At 37.5% G+C, this 27,148-nt stretch overlaps 1 protein-coding gene across 1 annotated transcript in view; it reads left to right on the top strand.

Annotated features, from left to right (window-relative positions):
• The window catches only part of LOC114649411 (uncharacterized), a 239,282-nt gene that overhangs the window by 97,324 nt on the left and 114,810 nt on the right, over positions 1 to 27,148 (top strand). Inside the window, exons 31-41 of the mRNA XM_051924730.1 lie at positions 1,470 to 1,569; positions 8,634 to 8,747; positions 13,071 to 13,202; positions 15,343 to 15,452; positions 19,156 to 19,252; positions 19,470 to 19,733; positions 22,914 to 23,006; positions 23,110 to 23,309; positions 24,415 to 24,607; positions 25,015 to 25,128; positions 26,697 to 26,831. Coding sequence (XP_051780690.1) covers positions 1,470 to 1,569; positions 8,634 to 8,747; positions 13,071 to 13,202; positions 15,343 to 15,452; positions 19,156 to 19,252; positions 19,470 to 19,733; positions 22,914 to 23,006; positions 23,110 to 23,309; positions 24,415 to 24,607; positions 25,015 to 25,128; positions 26,697 to 26,831 — 1,552 coding nt within the window. The remainder of the gene's footprint in view (positions 1 to 1,469; positions 1,570 to 8,633; positions 8,748 to 13,070; positions 13,203 to 15,342; positions 15,453 to 19,155; positions 19,253 to 19,469; positions 19,734 to 22,913; positions 23,007 to 23,109; positions 23,310 to 24,414; positions 24,608 to 25,014; positions 25,129 to 26,696; positions 26,832 to 27,148) is intronic.

Below are 27,148 nucleotides of genomic sequence, written 5' to 3'. Positions count from 1 at the left end.
GAATTGAAATGTTCAGGCTATATATGTGCACATATGAACAAAGATATGTCTAGAATACCGCTGAGTTTACCCAAGCAACCCTGAAATAGGCTAGTGGCACCAGGAAGTAAATTTCACATACTGCAAAATAATGACTTTCCTATTTTCATCTTGGATAATACAAAAAAATCTGATTATGGCAACCAAATTAAATTTACTGTAAACATTTTCATTAAACAATTAATTATTGAGGCAGATTCACAACATCACCACCTACTGGGAGATGGGGAAGTTCCCAATTTGCACTGAATGCAGAGACACCCACATGAGTTTTGCATCTTTTAACAATCCTGTTCCAAGTATAGCCTTTTCCATATCAGAGTTTACTAGAAGCACCTTAACTCAATCTTGCGCCCTTTCTCATTAACTTACTTTAGAAATAAACACAACTTTGATAAATGATTCATGATAAACGTGTCCCTAAAACAACATACAGGGTAATGCAGTTCAAAATTATACGTCTGGAACATTTATCTTTTGGCTATTCTCAAAATTATGCCCAAGGTGAGAGGGGCGACTTTATGCATTTGCTCTTTGGACACTTGTTTTAGTTATGTCCTTAACTGATACCCTATTTTACCTTTACTTGTTTATTTAACACTTTTGGAACTATCTTTAATCTTTGCCTTCTAATATTCCTCTAATAATATCTGGTTGAAAACTGTTGCTTAAATGAGCACTTTAGTGTAACAATTTTTTGTCACACAACTAGCTTGCTGCCTAATCATAACTAATTTGCCTACCAATTAAGAAAACGTCACAAAGTTTACTATGCTAATAAAAGGAAAAAACAGAATCACTTAACAAGGAACTACTCAAAATGTGTGTAAGGTTTGGCAATTTGAACACCACCCTTAACCATTACACCTTAAACTGAGCACTGGTAATGCTTAATAGTTTTCAGCTCTCCAGCCAACTTACAAGCTTGTGACTTCCCTAGTATGATCAGACTTTACTATTTTTTTTCCATTTTTTTTTGGCTGGTGCTAGGGGATCTTAATTAGGCCAGTACAGCCTCCAGGACACTGTGACTGAACTGCATTATGTGAGGATGAAAATTGATTGATTGATTTTTTTTATAATATTGTTTAATATTTAGCAGGATTTTTTAAGCAAGATTTTAATGATTACAATGATCTGTGTTGTGAAGTGTCTCTTTATGTTCATAGCAAAATATAATGTTAGTAGAAAATCTGAATAATATAATGCTATAAACTAAGTACCATAACTGAAGAACAAGCTAAAATAATTGGGGCTAAGTGCTTTACAAAAGACTGTTACATATGAAATATCTTTTCATGAATTTGGATTGCTTAATTGATTTGTATTCTCAAGGTGTATTTTTGAAATAATAATTATGTTTAAAAGCTTTCTGAATATAGTGTTATATTTGTTTGGGTCTTGGGTAACATATTGTAGTGATTTTCTAGGTTCTCTATTTATGATGTGAAACAAAAAACTCTTAACTCACTGCAAAGACTGTTTGGTGTGACTATGACAGCATTTCCAGAGCTTGACAGGACAGGAAAGGTGAGTGTTATTTAGCAATCTAATGCTCCAAAACAAGAAGACCTTTATGATAAAACCATGATATGTAAACATGTACAGAGGGCCCTCATCCAGAATTATACACGTTTTTTCATACTCCCATTTAATATATGTGATTTTTTTCTAACACTGAATCTCTCTTTTGGAATAAATGAAGTGCAGGTATTTTTTGGGGCAGAGATTTATTTACTAGTCTCTTGGTAGTTTAGTCTGTTGTAAGCAGAAAGTTGTGTTTGATTTGAGCCAGAGCTGACAGTAACACTCTGCTCATATATAGCACCCATATACAGAGCTGAAGGAGTCATTCTACGTAAGTTTAAGTTTGTAGATTCATTTACTTCTGAAAATAAATTAACAATTTCAAATAATAAAACATTCATAACATATATAGATTCATAGAGTATAGTTACATACATTATTTTTTCTGGTTCTGGTACAATTTCTGAACAACAACAACATTTATTTATTTTAAATTTTTTATTGATTTTATTGAAATCATACAACATTCCATACAAATATATCAATTTTACAAGAATAGGACTGAAAACAAATCAACCCCCACCCCTGAGAAAGAGAGCATGGGCAGCAGAATAAAACTTAAACCTAGTAAAAATAAGCAAATAGATCAATTAATAAGTGAATATAGATAAATAGAGAAGAAAAAGAAGAGAATAGGGAGAGAATCTGCTTCCTCAGTACTTTAAAAGCTTATTCTAACATGTTATTGATTAGATCCTGCCAGGTTTGGAAAAATTTCTGCACAGATCCTCTGAGTAAGAATTTTATTTTTTCCAATTTCAAATAATATACTGTATAACATAAGTTACCCACTGACTTAAAGAGGAGAGTTAGGATTCTTCCAGTTGAGCAAGATAAGTCTACGTGCCAATAGTGTAGTAAAGGCAATTACAGTTTGTTTGTCCTTCTCCACTTTAAGCCCATCTGGAAGTACACCAAACACAGCTGTTAGTGGATTAGGAGGGATTGTGACACCAAGGCTGTCTGAAAGGTATTTAAAAATCTTGGTCCAAAATGATGTTAATTTGGTGCACGCCCAAAACATGTGACCCAGTGAGGCTGGAACTTGATTGCAGCGTTCGCAGGTTGGATCTTGCCCTGGAAACATTTTAGACAATTTTAAGCAAGACAGATGTGCTTGATATATAATTTTTAGTTGAATAATTGTATGCTTTGCACATATGGAGCTCGAGTGAATTCTCTGCATTGCTACCTTCCACTCCTTTTCTGATATGATGAGGAAGAGATCCCTTTCCCATGGTCCTCTTGGATCTTTGAAAGAGAGGGACTGTAAAATGGTTTTATATATTGCAGAGATGCTGTCTAAGTCCTTGAAACTGATGAATATATTTTCCAGCATAGAGGGAGGTGGGAGATGAGGAAAATTGGGTAGGTTCTCTTTAACAAAGTTTCTAATTTGAAGATAGTGAAAGAAATGTGTTGCTGGAAAGTTAAATTTAGAATGTAATTGTTCGTAGGATGCAAAGACGTTGTCTATGTACAGATCTCTAAGTGATTTAATCCCAAATGTTTTCCAGACATTAAAAACTGCATGTTTGCGAGGGTTGAAAAAGGTGGTTCTTGTGCAGAGGTGCCACCGATAAAAGATTCATCCATCCATCCATCCATCCATCCATCATCTTCTGCTTATCCGAGATCGGGTCACGGGGACAACAGCTTGAGCAGAGATGCCCAGACTTCCCTCTCCCCGGCCACTTCTTCTAGCTCTTCCGGGAGAATCCCAAGGCATTCACAGGCCAGCCGAGAGACATAGTCCCTCCAGCGTGTCCTGGGTCTTCCCCGGGGCCTCCTTCTGGTTAGACGTGCCTGGAACACCTCACCAGGGAGACGTCCTGGAGGCATCCTGATCAGATGCCCTAGCCACCTCATCTGACTCCTCTTGATGCGGAGGAGCAGCGGCTCTACTCTGAGCTACTCACCCGATCTTTAAGGGAAAGCCCAGACACCCTATGGAGGAAACTCATTTCAGCCGCTTGTATTCGTGATCTCATTCTTTCAGTCACTACCCATAGCTCATGACCTTAGGTGAGGGTAGGAACGTAGATCGACTGTTAAATTGAGAGGTTTGCCTTGCAGCTCAGCTCCTTTTTCACCATGACAGACCGATGCAGAGCCCGCATCACTGCGGATGCCGCACCGATCTGCCTGTTGATCTCCCGCTCTATTCTTCCCTCACTCGTGAACAAGATCCTGAGATACTTGAACTCCTCCACTTGGGGCAGGATCTTGCTCCCAACCCTGAGAGGGCATTCCACCCTTTTTCGGCTGAGGACCATGGTCTCGGATTTGGAGGTGCTGATTCCCATCCCAGCCGCTTCACACTCAGCTGCGAACCGATCTAGAGAGAGCTGAAGATCACGGCCTGATGAAGCAAACAGGACAACATCATCTGCAAAAAGCAGTGACACAATCCTGAGTCCACCAAACCAGACCCCCTCAACGCCCTGGCTGTGCCTAGAAATTCTGTCCATAAAAGTTATGAACAGGATCGGTGACAAAGGGCAGCCCTGGCGGAGTCCAACTCTCACTGGAAATGGGTTTGACTTACTGCCGGCAATGCGGACCAAGCTCTGACACCGATCGTACAGGGACCGAACAGCCCTTATCAGGGGGTCTGGTGCCCCATACTCTCGGAGTACCCCCCACAGGATTCCCCGAGGGACACGGTCGAACGCCTTTTCCAAATCCACAAAACACATGTAGACTGGTTGGGCAAACTCCCATGCACCCTCCAAGACCCTGCTAAGGGTGTAGAGCTGGTCCACTGTTCCACGACCAGAACAAAAACCACACTGTTCTGAGGTTCGACTATCCGACGGATCCTCCTCTCCAGGACCCCCGAATAGACTTTTCCAGGGAGGCTGAGGAGTGTGATCCCTCTGTATTTGGAACACACCCTCCGGTCCCCCTTCTTAAAGAGGGGGACCACCACCCCAGTCTGCCAATCCAGAGGCACTGTCCCTGATGTCCATGCGATGTTGCAGAATCGTGTCAACCAGGACAGTCCTACAACATCCAGAGCCTTGAGGAACTCCGGGCGTATCTCATCCACCCCCGGGGCCCTGCCACCAAGGAGTTTTTTGACCACCTCGGTGACCTCAGTCCCGGAGATGGGGGAGCCCACCTCTGAGTCCCTAGGCTCTGCTTCCTCATTGGAAGGCATGTTAGTGGGATTGAGGAGGACTTTGAAGTACTTCTCCCACTGACCCACAACGTCCCGAGTTGAGGTCAGCAGTGTACCATCCCCACCATATACAGTGTTGACACTGCACTGCTTCCCCCTCCTGAGATGCCGGATGGTGGACCAGAATCTCCTCGAAGCAGTCCGAAAGTCGTTCTCCATGGCCTCCCCAAATTCCTCCCACGCCCGAGTTTTTGCCTCACCAACCACCAAAGCCGCATTCCGCTTGGCCTGCCAGTACCTATCAACTGCCTCCAGAGTCCCACAGGACAAAAAGGTCCTGTAGGACTCCTTCTTCAGCTTGATGGCATCTCTCATCGCCAGTGTCCACCAACGTGTTCGGGGATTGCCGCCACGACAGGCACCGACCACCTTACGGCCACAGCTCCGGTCAGCCGCCTCAACAATAGAGGCACAGAACAGGGCCCATTCAGACTCAATATCCCCCACCTCCCCAAAAGATATTTAAAAGGTAGATAAAAGATTCTGTATCTTAAAATGCTTCCTACACTGGTTCCATATTCTGAGTGAGTGAAGCACTATTGGGTTATTAGTATATTGGCGATAATTTGCATTTATTGGGGCGCAAAGCAAGGAATATAAAGATGAACTGCAGGATTCTATTTCTATTGCAGACCAAGCCTGCATATGTTCATCTATTTGTGTCAATGTCCAGGTTTTAATATGTTGTATGTTTGTTGCCCAGTAGTAAAATTGAAAGTTAGGTAGAGCCATGCCACCTTCTGCCTTTGGCCTTTGTAGGGTCGGTCTTTGGATACGTGGATGTTTTGGATTCCAAATAAATGTGTTATGGTTGAATCTAATTTCTTATTGAACGATTTATTGATGTATATTGAAATATTTTGAAGTAAAAAGAGAAGCTTAGGGAGGATATTCATCTTAACAATGTTAATTCCTCCAGCTAAAGTGAGATGAAGGGTTGACCATCTATGCAAGTCTTGCTTGATTTTTTCCATACAGACAGCGAAATTTTGTTGATAAAGAGCTTTATGTTTGTGATGTTTACCCCTAGATATTTGAACTGATCTGCGATGATAAAAAGGAATGTGTCCAATCAAATATTGTGTGCTTGAGAATTCACTGGAAAGATCACACTTTTAGTCAAATTAATTCTGAGACCAAAAATCTTTTGAAATTCTGTTAGTGCTGTTAGGACTGTGGGCATAGTATTTTGTGGGTCTGATATATACAGTACCATATCAGCTGCATATAGAGAAATTTTCTGTTCAAGTCCTTCTCTGATAATCCCCTTTATCTCATAAGCATTTCGAAAATGAACTGCCAGTGGCTCAATGGCGATTGCAAAAAGTAGTGGTGACAAGGGGCATCCTTGTCTGATACCACGTTTTAGTTTAAAGTAGTCTGAATTAATATTGTTAATACAAACTGAAACTTCTGGATTGGTAAACAGTAGTTTGATCCATGCACAAATATTCGGGCCAAACCCAAATTTCTCCAATGTAGTGAAAAGGTAGTTCCATTCAATCATATCAAATGCTTTTTCTTCATCCAAGGATAATAAAATCTCTGGGATGTTTGACTTTGCGGGTGAGTATATTACATTAAACTGGTGTCGAAGATTGGACGCTAAATGTCGGCCTTTAATAAATCCAGTTTGATCTTGTGATATTACTGAAGGCAGCACTTTCTCCATCTTTGGAGAGTATCTTAACATCATTATTCAGAAGTGAAATTGGCCTGTATGATGCACATTGTAATACGTCCTTATTTTATTTAGGAAAGATGGTGATTAATGCTTGACGAAAAGTTTGAGGTAGAATTTTATTGTCTCTAGCTTCTGTGAATGTTGCTAATAGGAGGGGAGCTAGCTGAGTGGAGAACTTCTTATAAAATTCGACATTGTAGCCATCAGGGCTTGCTGCTTTCCCACTCTGAAGTGACTTTATAGCATCTAGTAATTCTGGTAGTGCCAGAGGTTTATCCAATTCCTCTGTACTAAGAGTATCTATTTATGGTATCTCTAATGCATCCAGAAATGCATTAGATTGTGTCTTGTCTTCTTTAAACTCAGTAGAATATAAGGATTTATAGTAGTTTCTAAATGTGTGCATTATATTTTTATGGTCAATGATTGTTTCTCAGTTTGTGTTGGTAATCGCTGGGATTGCATTGCGAATTTCTTGCTTGTGGATTTGTTGAGCTTAAAGCTTATTAGCTTTCTCTCCATGTCTTGATTTAATGATGATGTCTTGATTTAAAAATGAGTTGTTCAGTTTCTTTAGTTGTTAAGAGGTTGAGCACTGAATGCAGAGCCTGCCTTTTCCTATGAAGAGCCTCACTTGGACACCTGGCATGTTCTTGATCTATTCTAGTAATTTCATTGGTTAGCTTTGATACCTTCTTGGTTTCCAATTTATTTCTGTGGGAAAGATATGAGATAATCAGTCAACAACAACATTTATTTATATAGCACATTTTCATACAAACAATGTAGCACAAAGTGCTTTACATGATGAAGAAAGAAAAAAAAGACAAAATAAATAAGAATTAAAATTAGGAAACACTAATTAACATAGAATAAAAGTAAGGTCAGATGGCCAGGGAGGACAGAAAAAAAAAAAAAAAACTCCAGACGGCTGGAGAAAAAAATAAAATCTGCAGGGGTTCCAGGCCACAAGACCGCCTATCCCCCTCTAGGCATTCTGCCTAACATAAATGACCTCAATCAGTCCTCATTGTATTCAGGGTTCTCATGGAAGAATTTGATGATGACGTTCATGTGTACTTCTGGCCTTTAATCCATCAATGTAGGGACATCACGGTGCTTTGATTAGCGCCACCACCACCAAAAAACGGAAAAAGAACAGAAGAGATAGTACAGGTTAGTACGGATTTTGGAGCCACCATGAATTAATAATGATTCTTAATTGAATATACAGAGCATCAGGATTAAACTAAGATGAAGCTATGAGAAAGCCATGTTAAAGTCATGTATTTTCAGCAGTGTTTTAATGTGCTCCACTGTATTAGCCTGGCGATTTCCTATTGGCAAGCTATTCCAGATTTTAGGTGCAGAACAGCAGAAGGCCGCCTCACCATTTCTTTTAAGTTTAGCTCTTGGAATTCTAAGCAGACACTCATTTCAAGATAGATAGATAGATAGATACTTTATTAATCCCAAGGGGAAATTCACACGTACACGGAGCTGCTTAAAAGGCTGCCACTCTCGGCGACGCCTGAGTCATTAAAAGGTCTAAGGTCTAATCTAAATCTAAGATTTGGAGTGTAAGGTGAAAATGAATGATGTGCCTTGAGATATTGAACAACGGTATGTCACCATAGCTTTATGCAGTAAATTAGTAGTTTACACTTTTTAAGACTATTTAATCAATTTCTTTCCAATATTTCGTATTTTTACTGATTTTAAATTATACATTCCTTATGTTTGTAAAGTGGTACAAAGGTAATAAAAATGAATAAACTGATTTATTGATTTCTTTTCACTATACCTTTTTATGGTAAGGGTTTCTCCTTTCTACATGCCAAGCTGGACTGTCCAGATAAACCTATTCTTTTTCCTAGACTGTCTCTAGCCAGTACAGGGATATAGGCCCTTCAGTTCTACTTTGGGGCCCAAGTTTATAGCCCAGTTCCTACAGAATATGCTGTTATTCTCCCTCTATGAGTTTATGGCAACTTTCTCAAAATACCTGCTATCAATACAATGTTTTAAAAATACTGACTAAAAACTGATTAAATTCACTGTACATTTCCATTCCCTCCTTTAAATAGATTTGTGTGCAGTTCCTGTAATAATGTCATTTTTATTTTTGTTGGTGTATAGGACTTGAGGCACCTAGGTGCACTCTATGAATTGTTTCAAAAATTCCTTGCCTTTGATCAAAGATTCAGGGACACCTTGTGGGCTGAAGTGGACTTACCACAGAGCACAAAGGAGGTATGGAGCATTTTTTTTTAATACTTCACTATGCAAATCATTTATTGCAACTCGTGATTGCATTATATTAGAACAACTAACGTGTATTTTATTTGTTAAGAAGCATTTAGTTAAAATTAGTCCTAAAACAACAAAATAAAGCAAGTCAAATAGAAACTGAAGTAGCATAAAAGGCAAATAAGTATAAACATAGTTTTCACAGGGTGGCTGAATATGTCTACACCCATAAACAACTTTGTGTGATACATGTCAGAGATGGTTTGACAATAGTCTAAATCTGACACGAAGCCTGTGCAACAAAAAGAATTAAATACTGTATATCTTTCTATCCATGCATGCAGTTTTTTATTACTCTTAGCAGGTTAAATCTGCGTATCCTGTCAACAGGATACACACTTGCACTCTGTTTAGGGATACTAACCAACTGAGCAAGTACAATTTTAAGGTTGCATTTCCAGTGCAACAAATTCATTTTCCTTTGCTTCCTTAATTTTTAGGAGCATGTAAAAATTATTTAAAGATAGGCCATTTCTATTTCAGCACAATTATTGCTTACTGTTTGGTTTTACATTTTTAAATAAAGCTTGTTTGTTACAGCAGCACTGCAAAACAAAGCTAGTGCTGCTGTAAATTTTTCTGTCTTATCTAGTCCTGTTTTCATGTTTCCCTAGTTGACATTCTTTTTAAATAATGCTTGCTTGTTACAGCAGCACTGCAAAACAAAGCTAGTGCTGCTGTAAATTTTTCCTGTCTTATCTAGTCCTGTTTTCATGTTTCCCTAGTTGACATTCTTTTTGGTTTCTTCTAATCAAGGAATACTGTCCAAAAATTAATATAGCCTGAGATGTTGAAATAAACAGAATTAATGTGAATCACTATGTCTGCCCTTATTTGCTCACAGGGTGCGACAACTTTATGAAAGTACGAAAATAATTTTTATTTGCAGATAGCACAGCTGTACAATGGTTCACAATGTGTCCAGGGACCTGAGCAAGATTACCCAGTCAATCATAATGCAGAGTTCTACTCTGTCTATTAAAGGAATAGAATATACAGTACTCCAGCAGCAGCATACTGATACAAAAACAATATTAAATTAAAGAGTAATAAAAATGCAGGTATAACAGACACTAACTTTGAATAATGTTAACGTTTACCCCCCGGGTGGAATTGAAGAGTCGCATAGTTTGGGGGGGGGAACGATCTCCTCAGTCTGTCAGTGGAGCAGGACAGTGACAGCAGTCTGTCGCTGAAGCTGCTCCTCTGTCTGGAGATGACACTGTTTAGTGGATGCATTAGATTCTCCATAATTGATAGCAGCCTTTTGAGTGCCTGTCGCTTTGCCACGAATGTCAAACTGTCCAGCTCCGTGCCTACAATAGAGCCTCCTTTCCTCACCAGTTTGTCCAGGCGTGAGGCGTCCTTCTTTTTAATGCTGTCTCCCCAGCACACCACGGCATAGAAGAGGGCACTCGCCACAACCATCTGATAGAACATCTGCAGCATCTTATTGCAGATGTTGAAGGATGCCAGTCTTCTAAGGAAGTATAGCCGGCTCTGTCCTCTCTTGCACAGAGAATCAGTATTGGCAGTCGAGTACAATTTATCATCCAGCTGCACTCCCAGGTATTTATAGGTCTGCACCATCTGCACACAATCACCTCTGATGATCACAGGGTCCAGGAGGGGTCTAGGCCTCCTAAAATCCACCACCAGCTCCTTGGTTTTGCTGGTGTTCAAGTGTAGGTGGTTTGAGTCGCACCATTTAACAAAGTCCTTGATGAGGTTCCTATACTCCTCCACCTGCCCACTCCTGATGCAGCCCACGATAGCAGTGTCGTCAGTGAACTTTTGCACATGGCAGGACTCCGAGTTGTATTGGAAGTCCGATGTATATAGGCTGAACAGGACCGGAGAAAGTACAGTCCCCTGCGGCGCTCCTGTGTTGCTGACCACAATGTCAGACCTGCAGTTCCCGAGACGCACATACTGAGGTCTGTTTGTAAGATAGTCCACGATCCATGCCACCAGGTATGAATCTACTCCCATCTCTGTCAGCTTGTCCCTAAGGAGCAGAGGTTGGATGGTGTTGAAGGCGCTAGAGAAGTCCAGAAACATAATTCTTACAGCACCACTGCCTCTGTCCAAGTGGGAGAGGGATCGGTGTAGCATATAGATGATGGCATCCTCCACTCCCACCTTCTCCTGGTATGCGAACTGCAGAGGGTCGAGGGCGTGGCGTACTTGTGGCCTCAGGTGGTGATGCAGCAGCCGCTCCATGGTCTTCATCACATGTGACGTCAGAGCGACAGGCCGGAAGTCGTTCAGCTCACTAGGACGTGATACCTTTGGGACTGGGGTGATACAAGATGTTTTCCAAAGCCTCAGGACTCTCCCCTGTTCCAGGCTAAGATTGAAGATGCACTGTAGAGGACTCCCCAGCTCCAGCCCAGCTTGCCTTCAGCAGTCGTGGCGATACTCCATCTGGACCCGCTGCTTTGGTAGCACAAAGTTTCCTCAGCTCTCTGCTCACCTGCGCTGCTGTAATTGTGTGTGGGGATATCTCTCCTATGCTGGTATCAGTAGAAGGATGGGTGGAGGGTGCAGTACTCCGAGGTGAGAGTGGGTTAGGGTGGTCAAACCTGTTAAAGAAGTTGTTCATTTGGTTTGCCATGAGACATTGCATTCTAAAGTGGTGCATTTTTAATGAATTTTTGAACAGGGGTCCACCTTAAAGAAAGAAAGTCTTTAAACTTTCCAAATATGTCCACATTGAAGAAGCAAAGGGTTTGATTTAAGACAATGTACCTTTCACATTGTATATCAGAATTGCAGATGCATAACTAGCTTAATACACAGTCAAAAGCCTCTGAAATGTATTTAATGGTGGGAGGATGGGGTGGTTCAAACTCCACCTATAGCACCTGGTGCAAGTAGACAAGCAAGAAAAAAAACTATCCTTACCTCAAAAAATGCTTCCAAGAATCTGTGATAAAATTTATTGTTACCAGTTGACCTTTGCTGTCACAAGAATGCTTTAGAAATGTGACAGGCACATAACCATTGCAGTTTCAAATTGGAGATATTTGGTAAGTTTTAAAGCTTTTTTTTCATGTTGGACCTCAGTGTCCTTTACCTTTATCATAAAACACAAGAGCAGGCTAAGTGCTTCACTTTATAACTTTAATGTTATCTCTATAAACTCAAGTGTACTCCAACATCCCAGAAACATTAGCCAGTTTGGTACAATGTGTCCTTACAATGACAATGATCCATTCATTGCAGAATCCTTTTTTTGTAATAAAAAAGCAATTATAGGAAATAAATAGATAGATGAAATGTTACTTTAAAAAAGTCACCATATTCTTAGTATCTTATACAATTTATTTTACCTTTCACCATGCTGCCACTGTGCACCATTATTTCTCAATAATTGCAGCATAGGTTCAGAAAGGTATTACAACATAGACCTCAAGGATCCAGTTTTAGCTTGTGTTTTAAAGAACTCATTGTTTCATATTTGCTTTGTGTCTTTGTCTGCTTCTACCAACAGTATTCTTGGACAAAATTAGACTTTTCATGCTTGTTTCCCCTAGACTAGTGACAGTAGTACAATACCAAAAACATGTGAAAAAATACGCCTATATTTGGCCCATTTAGAGCAACAAAGTAATGTCACATGTATGTCTTTGAGATGTGTAAGGAAATTGGAGTACCTGGAAGGAACTTATGGATACATGGTTATAATATACAAATTGAAATTAACCTATAATTCTGTGGTGTGAAAAAATAGTAGCACTGCATGCTTTGCCACCCATATGCAGACACCTAACTAATGAAAATTATTCATCTCACGTACTTGTTCACTTTAAATCTGTTGTTAAAATTTATGTGCTTTTAAGGGTACAATTCAGATAGATACTGTTGAGACCTGAGGAATTTAGCATATCTGCAGAACTTTGCCAAAAATAAAATTTTAATGATTTGTAAAACTGAGTAGAAAATGTACTGTGCACACTAAATACTATTCTCTTCTGCACTGCTGTTAATTTAGTAGACTGATAAAAGTACTACATTGCCAGGTTCACTTTGTTGCAAATGTGGTATCTCTTAGCTAACACTGGAGTACAGTAAACAGCTGCTTTCCCTTTCAATTCTAAAAGCTAGAGCTTCACCCTGAGCCTGGTCTTGACCCTGAATATTGAAATATATTAGAACTTGGGAGGGTGGGTTATTTAAGAGAAAGATGATCAATCGCATTCTCTGTTCAAAGCTGTCATCACTCATAAGTCGTAACTGCACTACCTCTATTTTTATTTGCAGGTTAGAGACTATTGGTCTCAGTGTCAAGCTTGGAATGACCAGCTTACAGATTGGGATGCCTACAATGAAATGGCCAGGCAGATCAAGTTCTACATTGACTGCATTCCCGTGTTACACATCCTAGCCACAAAGGTATGTTGATGCTCCTTATTATGTTTATAACAGATTTATTTTCTGCAAGGTAGATCTTAAGTGTTTCTGATGCACACAAATTTAAAATGTAGACATCATAGTTTTAAAGTATCATGTGGACTCACACTAAAAGTCACAAGTAATAACTGGACTGATTGTACGGGAGCGATTACAGTCTCAATAGATAGTAAACTTTTTCCTCCTAAGTAATAATAACTATAATAATAATTTTATTTATATAGCAACTTATCATATATTTACATGCAACATAAGGTGCTTTCCACAGATTAATCAACAAAACAAAGATATATCAAATTTACTTGGATTGTTTTCACTAATTAATACTATAATAATTTATAATAAATGTAAGTATGCTAAATACAAAATCAACCAAGTATTGTTAAGCAAAATGTAACCACTAAAGTGCAAAACAAACCTTCACTCTTATCAGAAAAAGGTTTTCTAATTAAAATATGTATATATTAAGGCAGACAATAGAACAAACATATCTAATTAATATGTATGAAAATAAATATATACAGTATATCTACATTTTACCTAGGCATACTCTATGTACATGGCAACCCATTGAGTAGAAACAGTTTGATGTTATTAAAGTTGAAAAGATAGAAAAACAAATAAATCAGTCCATAGTGGTTTCCATTAATTCACATACGATGTAGATGAAGTTGTTGATTCCTGAATGGGATTGTTTGACCAGCTGACATGGAGGAGAGGAAAACAAAAAACTCCAAGGTCGGAAGACAGAAACAAGCAAATTAAATAGGCCTGATAGTAATCAGTTTATGCATCATGAAAGTCAGAATGACCTAGGCCAGCTGGTAACCCACCCTCCACTGGGCACAGTTGATACAGTTAGCACATTTGATAGTAAGGTTTCCAAATCCTCCTCATTTCCTGCAGTACCCCAGGTGACTGCAAAATAGATCACTCTGAGCAGGTGTGGGCGGCACAGGATGGGAGACAAAAAAACATAAAAAAACAATGGATTAACACTGGGTACGTACAGTATTAACGTATTAAGGAACTAATCTTATAATCAGATCACTATGATATACTGTAATTTCTGGAAAGCCAGATTAAAAAAGGTTTTTTTGAAATGTTCCACAGATTTAGCTTGGCATATTTCTGTTGGTAAATTATTCCAAATGTTAGGTGCATAAGAACAGAAAGCTGCCTCACCACTTCTTTTATGATTAGATCTAAGAATAACAAGCAAAAAATAAATAGACTGGCAAAGTATTGCATATTGGTTGGATAAGCAAGTAAGAATTTCACTGCACCCTATACACTTGACAATACTACTAAAATTACTTTTACTACTACTAATTTGAGTTTTGAAACATGGAATGTCATGTCACTGTTGAAGGGAAAAGCAAAAAACTGTTGCAGGAGTTGGAAATATGGACCTTAAATCTGTATTTTGTATCTCGCAGTTGTCTCAACTTTATAACTGGAGGCACTGAATCAGGAACAGCAGCTTCCCTTTATCTGAACTTGGAGCGAGAAGCTGTTACATGATTTACAGCCTGGTTATTAATTTTTTTAATAATGTTCAGACACGAAAAAGTTTTAATTGTATACCAAGGAAAAGTCCATCTTAGGCTGATGACTGAATCTGTGATTGTTTCAACATGCCTAGGTATATGTGTTCTGTGATTGTAGGTTAAGATTGAGACAAACCTTCCAAATGTATAACACTTTATTTTATTTTGAAAATCTGGAGAGGATGCCTCCTGCGTACCCACAAAGAAGTGTCCAGGGACAAATCCTGGATGTTCTTGACATCTTTTATCTTGTTTCTGACCAGAAAATGGCAGGGAGCAGCCTAAGGCTGTTTCATTCAGAAAGGAAAGTCTTAGCTACCTTATTCAGGTTTTGTTTGGCATTATATTTACAGTAATATGTGATAGTAAAAATAGACAAATCACTAAAGTTATCAGAAGAAGGGACCTGAGTTGCCTCAAAAGTTTGCATATTGTAATCTTTTCAGTTAGCCAACAAAAGGTGTCATTTTGCTTGACTTCTCACTACATTCATAATGGCTAACATGGTACAACACTGTAGTACTACTATACCAATGATCACTTAAAAAAGTCTTATTTTGATTATTCCATAGGAAATTCGTAACCGCCACTGGCTTCAGGTGATGGCTGTTACAGGAAGTTCATTTCCACTGGAAGCCACTGTGTTTAAGCTTCATCATTTATTAGATATTGATCTTCTGAAGTAAGTAATTATGCAATTCATAAAAAATATTGTTTGTTTATGAATAGAAGTTATATATTCCTAATTATTTTAGAATTGTAACAAGTGAATGTTAACAGTTTAGTTTTATAAATGATTGTGTTCAGTTTTGTCAACTGGTATATATTTACTGGTTTATTCAAATACTGCTTTTGTTGCATAGGTTCTAGGCACTATTATGTAGTCGCTTAAATATTTTTGGTGGGTCAGCCAGACAAATACATGCAATATATGTGCTATAATCTGAGTGTTGTATATAGCAAACTGCCCATTCTTTCATTTGCAGCTTGCTTTCAAGCTCATGATTGTGGTTAGGTTGTTATGTGAACCTAGATACAGTATATAGCAGCTAAAATGTGAGCTTTGGGAAGTAAAAGTTGAGCATTCCTTTCATGGTGTTCTAGAATTGTACATTTTACTCTTGTTTTATGTACCTTAGTGGTTTATAGCATTATTCTGTTGAAATTGTTTGATATTCCTTTGCATTACTCTTTTTGAATTTCTTTACATACATTTACATGCCTGATATGCGATCTTCACCTTTGTTACCATACTTACTGTAATGTACCTTAAAGCAAAAGTTTTGTGTTTACCTGAGTTTGTGGTTCTCAATCCCTGCTGTCCTAATAGCTCCTGTCTCAGCATCTGGATCTGATTCTGCCCCTTCTCTCATCTTCACATTGTCACACCCAGTTCTCAAACTTAATGTTTGTTCTTCACTGTTACATAAAGATGTCTTCCGCTAAACAGTTCCCTAACCCCAGAAGTAGAGTATGCAGTGGGGTTTCATCAGTCTTCATCAACAGTACAAATATTTTTAAGGGGCAGATTTGGACAAGTTCTTAGAGCAGATATACTAATAGGATCATAAAGAGATTTTTTTAAAACAAACTATTTGTTTTATCAGCTGTTACACTAGAGCCAAAAACAAAGATTAAAGCTAAGATAGATGTGTAAAACAGGCAAAGATTTCTAGAGTAAGGTAGTGAAATCTAAAGATAAACAGCAGAGATCATAAATCACTGATACATTTCAACAAAACATTAAAAACTGTAGGGAAAAGCAGAATTTCTGACACTCCCTGAAGCATGTGCTTGACTTTCCACAGCCTTCTTATTGTGTGACAGTCACATAATTAGAACATAATTACATAGCTACATAATTAATGTTGTCCAACATTTCAAGGAGATGGGCAGGGTCTAAGGTAAATAACATATGAAAAGGAACACCAAAGACAAAACCCTGGACAATAGACAATAGACAATACCCAACACTAACATTCTCTAATACTTAATACTTAATAACATCAATAAATAACTAAAATTATTCTGTTTTGTGAATATGAAGAGCATTCACTAGTAAGATAAAAACAACAGGAAGAGGGAAGTTTGGACCCATTTATTCAGATATCTTCCTAACATGTCCACAGATGTTGCATTTCTAAACTGATTCTGCTCATGAATCATACTAACTTGATGTACAGTGCACTATGATTTGTACTAGTGATAAAAATTATCTTCGGCACCTCATCTATTAACAGAAAAGTTAGCTTCATTCCTAAAATATATTAGTTTAGTTTTTAATTATTTAACTTTTTAAAGATATTCAAATTACAATTCATGTAAATCAGAGATTTAAAAAATGCTAAACAACATAAACACACAAAATCACTACAAACACAAAAACATTTTGCATCATTATAATTTGCCTTTATGGAACAAAAAAACTGGTTTGTAACATTGTTCATAATGAAACTGTGTCTTCTGAATCATTATTTTAGTATTAATAAAGTTTATCAGAAGCTATCCTTAATGTTGCATATTATTAATATGTATTCACTCAAGAGCAGTGCTTAGTGAAGCTGCTGACTTTGTCACCAGAATGACATAAAAAAATTCTGCTTTATATTTGCTATATAAGTACTTAGAAAATTCCAGAACCCACACCTGAGTGGTATTTAATGTTTTTTTATTTGTGTTTAATACCGTCTAATACAGCTAATTTATAATTTCTTTTTAGATGCCAACTTGATTGTCTTAATTTTTGATTTTTTCAACCAATTAAACACAAGAAATATGCAGATATTTGTTTCCTAGATAAGCACTCATTAGTCACTGGGTCACCTTGAGATTTCTGGCTTTATTTTGTTCTATTAAATATTGATATACTGAAACTAACTGGAAAGAGGTTTACATGTGGACAGGTATATCTTAAAATTTGAAGGTGATTGTTTTGTTAAAGTGCCGAATCATTTCTTTTTACAGCTACAGTTCTTAACCAAGGCTATGCCTGTAGATTTTACATGTTCCCCTCTTTTCTCCTTTTAAAAATATTAAAAACACAGAATTCAGAGATGATGTAGTACCAGAAATATTCAGGAGCCCTAATTACCAATGGACTTACCTTTAATCGGAATATAGAAAAATGCAGTAAGAAGGGCAGAAATTGCAATTCTTTCCAAGAAAACTGAACTGTTTTAAAGCAGGCAAAGTATTATGAGTAGTTTATTAGTCTTTTTCGAATCAGTTATTAGATTTTTGTGTATATGTTAATTTGGGAAGCTTGTTATGGAGAACATAAACTATTTCAACAACATCAGATTAGTAAAATTACTGTTGTGTAGCTGTCCTTTTTCACTGAGCTTTATCACCACCAAGTTAGAAAGAAGGCCAGCTCTATTCATTTAGACATAAGCCCACTCTCTGTTTGTAAAAATTCAACTTTTACCATCATGCTATAAATTTAGATTGCCGAGACTCAAAAGAATAAGATTTAAGAACTTTTATTCCCAGTGCTTTAAGTATTTTGAATTCTGGCTGCTCTAGGTGTCTTGAAGAATTCTTAATCATTATACCATACTGCTGTAAAACAATAGTTATCTGTAAGAATGCTTGGTACTGTATGTGCTTTCAGATTATAATTAAAAATCTGTTATTCTTCTCTTGTCTTATTTCTTCTGTCTGTGAAACAGTGTTTAATGTTTGTATGTTCCTGGTGCAAATACATTTCTATCTGGAATGATGACGTCTGCCTAAACCACTTTTTGAGGGTTTAGTATACAAGATGTTAAAAATGTTTTCCACTATATATCATGAAAAAACAATATCTCCTTGTCCCTGTTTTAACCCTTAGCCACACATGTTTTATCAAGCAGTATGGCTCATGCAAAAACTGTATTTATTTATAAATAAGGTTGTGATTTGAATAAGGGGATTTCTAATAATATTTGGGAGGACTTGGTGTTCCTTGTCACATACAACTAATGGATGATTATACTGTACTTACTTCTGTCGGATGAGTACTTGTGTTAGTTTTGTTATTAACAAATTTTGGCCATGAGATATAGATATGTTGCTAATGGGAGTGATCAGAATGTGGAGAAAGTATTCACTGCTTGATCACATTTTTACTTCCACACATGCTTATATGTGTTCTTTTTGGGGTTGTCATATTCCTCCATTTCAGTTGAATTGATAGTTTTCCTGCAGTCTGTAAAAAGAACAATGAATCTTACCTAGAGTGAGTATCAAGTTTGTTCCCATGAATGCTGTGTGTAAGGATATGTGTGTACTTACTTGGAAAGTTAGATTGACTGTTAAACTTACAATGTAATTGAACTTTTATATTGTAGATTTTTGCTTAGGTAGGCTCATCTATTATTCCATTGGTGTTTTTCCCATTGCAGGCATCAAGAAGATATTATTTCAATAGCCAAAGCAGCCACTGAAGAGTTACAGCTGGAAATGAAAATGAGGACAATTGAAGATGAATGGACAGAGCATGTACGAATTTTATCTCTTCTACCTGTGTTAAAGATGAAACATGACCAGTGAATAATGCTAGAATTTTAAGAACCATTACATTCTTCTACTTGAAAATAAGATGAGTTATTAATATAATGTGCAAATAATTAGTATAATGTTTATTTCATGACAAATCCATTATAAGCTGTTTGGTACTCTTTTTTAAGTAAAGGTTCAAATCATTTTTAATTTACAGGTTCTAAACTTTGAATTGTACAAGAACTATGGCCCTGTCCTTTTGGTTAAAGAGGACACACTTCAGACTTTAGAGCAAGTAGAGAATACAAGGGTCCTTCTAGCTCAGATGCTGACATCAAAGCACATTGGTCCTTTGAGAGAAGATGCAGCTTCTTGGTCTGAAAAGTTAAAGGAAGTTGGTATGGTTTTAGAAATTTGGATTGAAGTACAAGACATGTGGCACAATCTGGAACCAGTTTTTACTATTCCAAGCATTTGGAAGGTGAGAGTTTTTCATATTTAATCACTTATACTTACTGTATCTATGTAATGTATCTCTTTTTTAATTAATATGCTCCTTTCATTCAAGTGCATTTTTTAAAATCAGAAATGGGTGTGGATTACTCATGGTACTGGAATGCATAATGCAAAAAAGATCAAGTATTTTTATGTAACGGTCTGTGTCAAGAGTTTCTTCGTAGCAACTACATATTTAAACATGCACTGTTACTAAAAATGACAAGTGGGGATGGGGATAGGAAGCTTCTCTTTCTTTCAGATATTATCCATAATCCCAATAATTTTCTATAAAGAATAGCTTTTAAATTTGACTTATGAACAAGATCTGCATGAAAGCATGTATCTAGGTCCACAAATAAACAAGTCCTCGGTAGCCCTGTGCATTGTAGTTGGAGAAGCAATGCCAACCAACGGGCCATCCTCACAGTCTCTCTATTTCTCTCTGCCACTCCCAAACTTGTTTAAAACATCAAAATCATTTTCAGCATACTCAATGTTATCATTCCAAAGTGGCATTTGCACTGTGTTTGCTTTCATACTGAGCCACTGAATAAACTGAGTATCAGATCTACTAATAGCAACATGTATGTTGAATTTGTACAGTGAGTTTCATCATCTTGCCTTTTTAGTCATTGCTTTTTAATTAAACTTATCAGATTTCTTCTTTAAGAACATAGGAAAAGATGTAACAGGACAATGCTTTTCACATAAATTTTCAAATTAATAATATGTTCCTATTTTTCACACCTGATAAATCACTCATAGTTACGTTTTATTTTGTTTCTTTCATTTCCTTCCATTTTGTTTTCCACTTCCACTCTACTCTGATCAAGCTTTCACCACCTCCTCCCGACACTGACTACGGGATGAGGAGGAGAGACTGCTTTTCAACATGAACCTGGAGTACTTCTGCTGCAACAGGATTACCACCTGGATGCACTTCTGGGTCTGGTTGAACCCTTCTGTAAAATAGAGATAGATAGATAGATACTTTATTAATCCATCCATCCATCCATTTTCCAACCCGCTGAATCCGAACACAGGGTCACGGGGGTCTGCTGGAGCCAATCCCAGCCAACACAGGGCACAAGGCAGGAAACAATCCTGGGCAGGGTGCCAACCCACCGCAGGACACACACAAACACACCCATACACAAAGCACACACTAGGGCCAATTTAGAATCGGCAATCCACCTAACCTACATGTCTTTGGACTGTGGGAGGAAACCGGAGCGCCCGGAGGAAACCCACGCAGACACGGGGAGAACATGCAAACTCCACGCAGGGAGGACCCGGGAAGCGAACCCAGGTCCCCAGATCACCCAACTGCGAGGAAATTCACAAATAGGGAGGCCAGCTCTCTGCAGTTCCCCCTAGCAGCACATAGAACCCTAACAGGGCAGCCCAACAAAACTACAACTCCCATGCAGCCCTGCGGGTGTTCAAACAGGAGCCATACCAGAGGGACATGGCCACCCAGTGTGCTGGGGGAACACAAAGCCCTTGGGAGACAGTCACCCTCTGTTTCTCCCTCATAATGGCCTCCTGACCAGGAAAGGTACCCATTAACCAACTCTATCCGGAAGCCCATCCATATCCTTCCTGTATCATGGCCAGATTGCCAGTCAACCTGTATCTTCTATGACACTGTTTTTTAGATTTTTTTGTTTTGTTTTGTACTGCAACTTTAATGCAATACAGTAATCCCTCGCTATATCGCGCTTTGCCTTTCGCGGCTTCACTCTATCGCGGATTTTATATGTAAGCATATTTAAATATATATCGCGGATTTTTTGCTGGTTCGCGGATTTCTGCGGACAATGGGTCTTTTAATTTCTGGTACATGCTTCCTCAGTTGGTTTGCCCAGTTGATTTCATACAAGGGAGGCTATTGGCAGATGGCTGAGAAGCTACCCAACTTACTTTTCTCTCTCTCTCTGTTGCGCTGACATTCTCTGATCCTGACGTAGGGGGATTGAGCAGGGGGGCTGTTTGCACACCTAGACGATACGGACGCTCGTCTAAAAATGCTGAAAGATTATCTTCATGTTGCTCCCTTCTGTGCAGCTGCTTCGTGAAGTGACATGCTGCACGGTGCTTCGCATACTTAAAAGCTCAAAGGGCACGTATTGATTTTTGACTTTGTTTTTCTCTCTCTCTCTCTCTCTCTCTCTCTTTCTCTGCTCCTGACGGAGGGCGTGTGAGCTGCCGCCTTCAACAGCTTTGTGCCGCGGTGCTTAGCATACTTAAAAGCCAAACAGCCCTATTGATTTGTTTGCTTTTCTCTCTCTTTCTGACATTCTGTGCTCCTGACGCTCACTCCTTTGAAGAGGAAGATATGTTTGCATTCTTTTAATTGTGAGACGGAACTGTCATCTCTGTCTTGTCATGGAGCACAGTTTAAACTTTTGAAAAAGAGTCAAATGTTTGTTTGCAGTGTTTGAATAAAGCTCCTGTCTCTCTACAACCTCCTGTGTTTCTGTGCAAATCTGTGACCCAAGCATGACAATATAAAAATAACCATATAAACATATGGTTTCTACTTCATGGATTTTCACCTTTTGCGGGGGGTTCTGGAACGCAACCCCCGCGATGGAGGAGGGATTACTGTACATGTGTACTGCAATGATGAACCTGCAGTTCTACTGTAAAATAAATTATAAAACATTAATTTTTGCTGTACTCTTATTCTTTTAGTAACCTTATTGTTACCTAAGGTAACTAAGAGGAATAGTTGATTTTATTAATAATTATGTGATGAAATGTTTTAGAAATAATTAGCACTGCCTTCACATTTCCAGAGATATGGAGACTGCAGTGAGACAGACTTTCCTAGCACCATTAAATACAGGCCATGGACATGCCACTTTGTCATGGGCTAAAAACCTTACTCAGTCACACTGGACCAAATTTAGTCGCTCTGTTTTTCTTCCCTCATCCCAAATATATGTTTGTTATGTTTATTCTAAATTCATCCGTTGCGAGTGTTGTGAATGTTATGCTATGCTATGCAATAAATATTTGTAACATTAGTTTTATGTTTTCAATTAAAAGCTTATTCTCATTTCCTGATTAATAATGCTAAGTCTCTTTATAATACTAATTATATTTACATTGCAAAATTTTTTTATATAGTAGACTGCTTCTTATTTTTATTTTCTAGGAGCTATACCAAGATGCTAAGCGATTTAGTAAAGTGGACAAAAACTGGATTAAAATGATGCATTTGGCAAGTAACACAAGAAACATTCTACAGGTGTGCTTATCTTGAACATCAAATGTGTTATGAGAGATCAACATGATTATATTTTTTTGTGTGCGGCCATAGTAGGTTCTTAATAGCCATATTTCTTTTTTAGTGCTGCTGTGCAGAAGAAGCATCCAAAGAGTTGATGCTGAAGCATATGTTCACAGACCTGGAAACTTGTTGCCAGTCACTGGCTATGTTCTTGGGCCGTAAACGTCAAGCTTTTCCACGATTCTACTTTTTACCAGACTTTGTTCTTCTTTCTTTTTTGAGTTGCCCAACAGACTTCAGCCTTCTATGTAACCATTTCAGGTACAGTACAATTTATCTACATAAAAGTTGAAAGTGTGTCATCAGTGAATCATATTAATATCTTACTTATTTTGGTTTCGAAAGAGAGATATTAAATTGAAAGATAATAGTATATTTTAACCTAGTGCAGTGAAAACTGAGAACATTTTTATGGCTACTACAGATGAGTTATTGATGGATAGAACTTTGTTTGGCCCATGAGAACTTCGGCTTTTTACAGAAGATAGATAGATAGATAGATAGATAGATAGATAGATAGATAGATAGATAGATAGATAGATAGATAGATAGATAGAGTGGCTGAAAGTACTCACTGTTAGTATGTCAGAGAGAGAATGTGCAGCATTGTTCATAATAGCACTCAGTTTTGTTTTTATTCTGTCCTTCACTACTGCCTCCAGTGGTATACATTCCATAACTGAGCCTGCTCTTGTAATTGTTTCGTTGTTTCAGAGAGCATCTCTTAAAGTGATGTTACCTGCCCAGCAAATGACAGTGTTAAAAATTGCACTGGCCATCAAAGAGGGGTAGAATATGTGAAGGATGTCATTACCTAAAGGAACTCAATCGGTACACTGTAATAAGTAATGGTTATAATATAATGCACAGACAACACCAACAATCTTCAGTAATAGATGGGGCATGGTAGATAGACATAATTAATATGGAGAAAAAACTGCTAAGGAAAGAAATTGAAAGGCAATTACCTACTGGAATACAAGAGCTAGCTATGGAAATAACAGTATTGAGTTTGGTGGTTATGATCAATAAAGAAAAGTATTAAAGGATAAGGCTTGTGAGGTTCTGCACAAAATACATTTATCGTAAGAGTGCCACAGTGCCACTCTTTCTCCATGATTACAAATCCTGGGCCCATAATCACCCAATGACTGTCTCTGAAAAGTCTGTACCCTCTGCTAATATTTTCATGGGTTTTTCTTCAGTTACTGTTCCTTCAAAATCTAAGTGATGAGAATATTATGTTAGTTCAGTTTAGAAAATGGTTGAATTGATGATTGATATAAGTAGGCTTCATAATAAAAATAAGCTCTTATTTCACATTCTAATGTTGTCTAAAAATTATAAATATAATTTATTTTTTCAGTCTGCTATTTAGTGGCATCCATAATGTGAGATTGGAGTCATCCAGTACTGTTCAAGGTAGCAGTATTTCTGCAGTAGAACAACTCGACACCATGGTGTTACCTGGGTTTACTGAGAGACTTGGATCTGCCAGCGTACAAAGTTTACCTCACTACAGTGACAATGAGAGTTTTATCTCCAGATCTGCCAGATCAGTAAGCCTATTTTACTGTAATTTATTTCCGTGTCTTTTATGATAGTACTGATGTTTTTCATATGATATTAGTCACTTTCACTGTTTTTTTCCTCTAAAGTTACATGCTGTATTTACCACCCAATAGTTACATCAGGTGTATGCTGATGAATACATTTTCTAGACTCTAAAGGAAGCATGGAGGGCAAAATACACCCTCAACTTATAATAGATGAAGAGTAACTGTGTGAGATCACACAAGGGTGTGAAATGGGTACGTTGCCCATTCCAACAACCACGTTTCATTTTCCTGTTAAGCACTCTAGAAGCATTATAGCAATTAAAACAGTAAAATTATATATTTTAAGTAGTAGTCAAACCCATCTGCATATTTTTCTGTTGTAAACGTGCTTCTTTTTGATCTCTAAGGTTGGTTTGTCAGTTGAGAGCCCTGTTTCCACCAACAACACGGACCCCAAAAACTCTTTGCAGATTGTATCTGTAATTTCAAAAGATGGTGAAAGTCTTGATCTAAGAGAAGAGGTATTATTTATTTAGTGTTTTTGTGTTATATTTATTTAGTTTGTATTGGTACACACAGTAAAAATACAAAATGTTTGTTTTTACAGTCATGGTGTACCTTTGGAAAGGATTATAACAAAATAATTTTTATTTGAATCACTGTGACAATCCACACATCTACCTCAGATTTATTCTTATACTATTTTAAGCATCATCCAGTTTTATTTTGAGCTCCAACCTGGTTTAGCAAATACCAGAATTTAAATAGCAGTGAATGGAATTTACCAAATAACTATAAAATTCTATGTAGTACCTGTTGGTTATTCAATTTATTGAATCTCTACAAATGTATTTTTCTTATGTGAAGTGGAAAGAAATGTGATACTAATGTGCCTTTTCATTCATTAGCCAAATAGATGATAAACATTCCCAACTTGGATGATCAGGCTGTAATCTGTTAAAAAACAATGAAGACTGTTGCCCATAAATGAAGCTCATGATTGTTTACTGACATATTGTAGTTTCGACCATGAGTCCAGATTAAGTAAAAAATATATATAAATTATTTTTCTTTTTAGAAGTGGCAGTTAATTTTTGCATTGGACTGCCTTTTTTAAAATTGTTTTAGCTATTTTAAATCTGAGGCATATTTGAAATAACAGCTTTTTGAAAAATATAAATGTTTAAAATGATGAAAAACAACTATGCAGAACTGAAAATATGATTGTTCTTTTCTAGGGTAGAGGGGGTAGGGGTGGAACTCTCTGTCAATCAATTAAGTTTAAAATCTAAATTTAAGGCCAGTTTTAATTTACGGAACAAACCCTTTGACCTCATTTTGTGTTGCTGACAATCCCCCCTCCGAGGCCTTTACTGCATTTGAAATACCAATTTCCTTGCAATTGGATGGAAAGGTGGGATCAGGACAGCCTGGTTTTCAATCAGGTTACAGTGCTATATTTTCAGTGGAAAGGTTTGTGCCAAATAAACACACTGTTATGAACAATTAAGTATACCAAAGGAAAGTGACACAGACAATTGTACAAATTAGTGCAAGTGCAGAGGATGACACCAAGTCTATGTTTTCAGATTTAGACTGAAACTTGAGACATTCAAGGGACAGATAAGATGTGAAAAATGGTTTGAATTTGTGCACCTATTAACTGCTGAAGTAGAACAACTGCTGAGATTGTAGATCCAATCAAATCTTTTTAATAATTAAATATATACATTAAAAGAAAAGTTAAAACTGAAGGAATGACTCAAGATTTTGCTGACCATTCAGAACAATTATCTGTTGTCCAGACACATCACAAACCAGTATTTACTAGTATATTCCAAGAATGAACAGCAGAATAGGTTACAGAAGAAAGATACATGTTGAATTCAAATGTTTCACATTAATAGTTTGTTTGTTCAAACAGTATCAATAAATTGAGCTTGTTCTACCAGATGTTATAGAAAATATACAGTATACATTATATTATTAATCTTTATATGACATCAATCAGACCATTTCAGACCACATAAAATAAAGCTGATGAAAATGAAAGGGCCCCTATAAAAGTAACACACTTTGAATTTTCTAGGTTCCCCTGTCTTCATCTATAGAGGAATGGCTTACTCAGTTACAAAAAGTGATTGCCACAACTCTGGAAACCTGCATTGGTAAAGCAGCCTCTGATGTCAGGCAGGGAGTTAATGTTGATGAATGGACATACAAGGTAAAGAATTTTCGATCAGTACATTCACTTCTCAAAAAAGCTACTCGTTTTCAAAATCATGTTGTGAAGTCATTCAGAAACATTGGTGATAAATCAGATGTTAAGAAAAAAATAACATAAGTTAATGTCTCTACTGTGGACAACACTCTTTACACGTTGCAGTATGTCTGTGCCAAATGTCTTCACAGTTGGAGTGGCTAAGGGACAACAAGGCTTATTCTGGAGACTGAACATGTCAGATCTGTCATTGTTGCTGTGGTGTAAAATTTAAAACTGATGTCAACCTTGTTCATAGATGTTAAGTTAAAGGCAGTTGT

This window comes from Erpetoichthys calabaricus, chromosome 3 (genome assembly GCF_900747795.2).
Source record: "Erpetoichthys calabaricus chromosome 3, fErpCal1.3, whole genome shotgun sequence".
NCBI lineage: Eukaryota > Metazoa > Chordata > Cladistia > Polypteriformes > Polypteridae > Erpetoichthys > Erpetoichthys calabaricus.
Note: the sequence above shows the minus strand (reverse complement) of the source record. Positions and strands in the feature narration are given on the sequence as shown.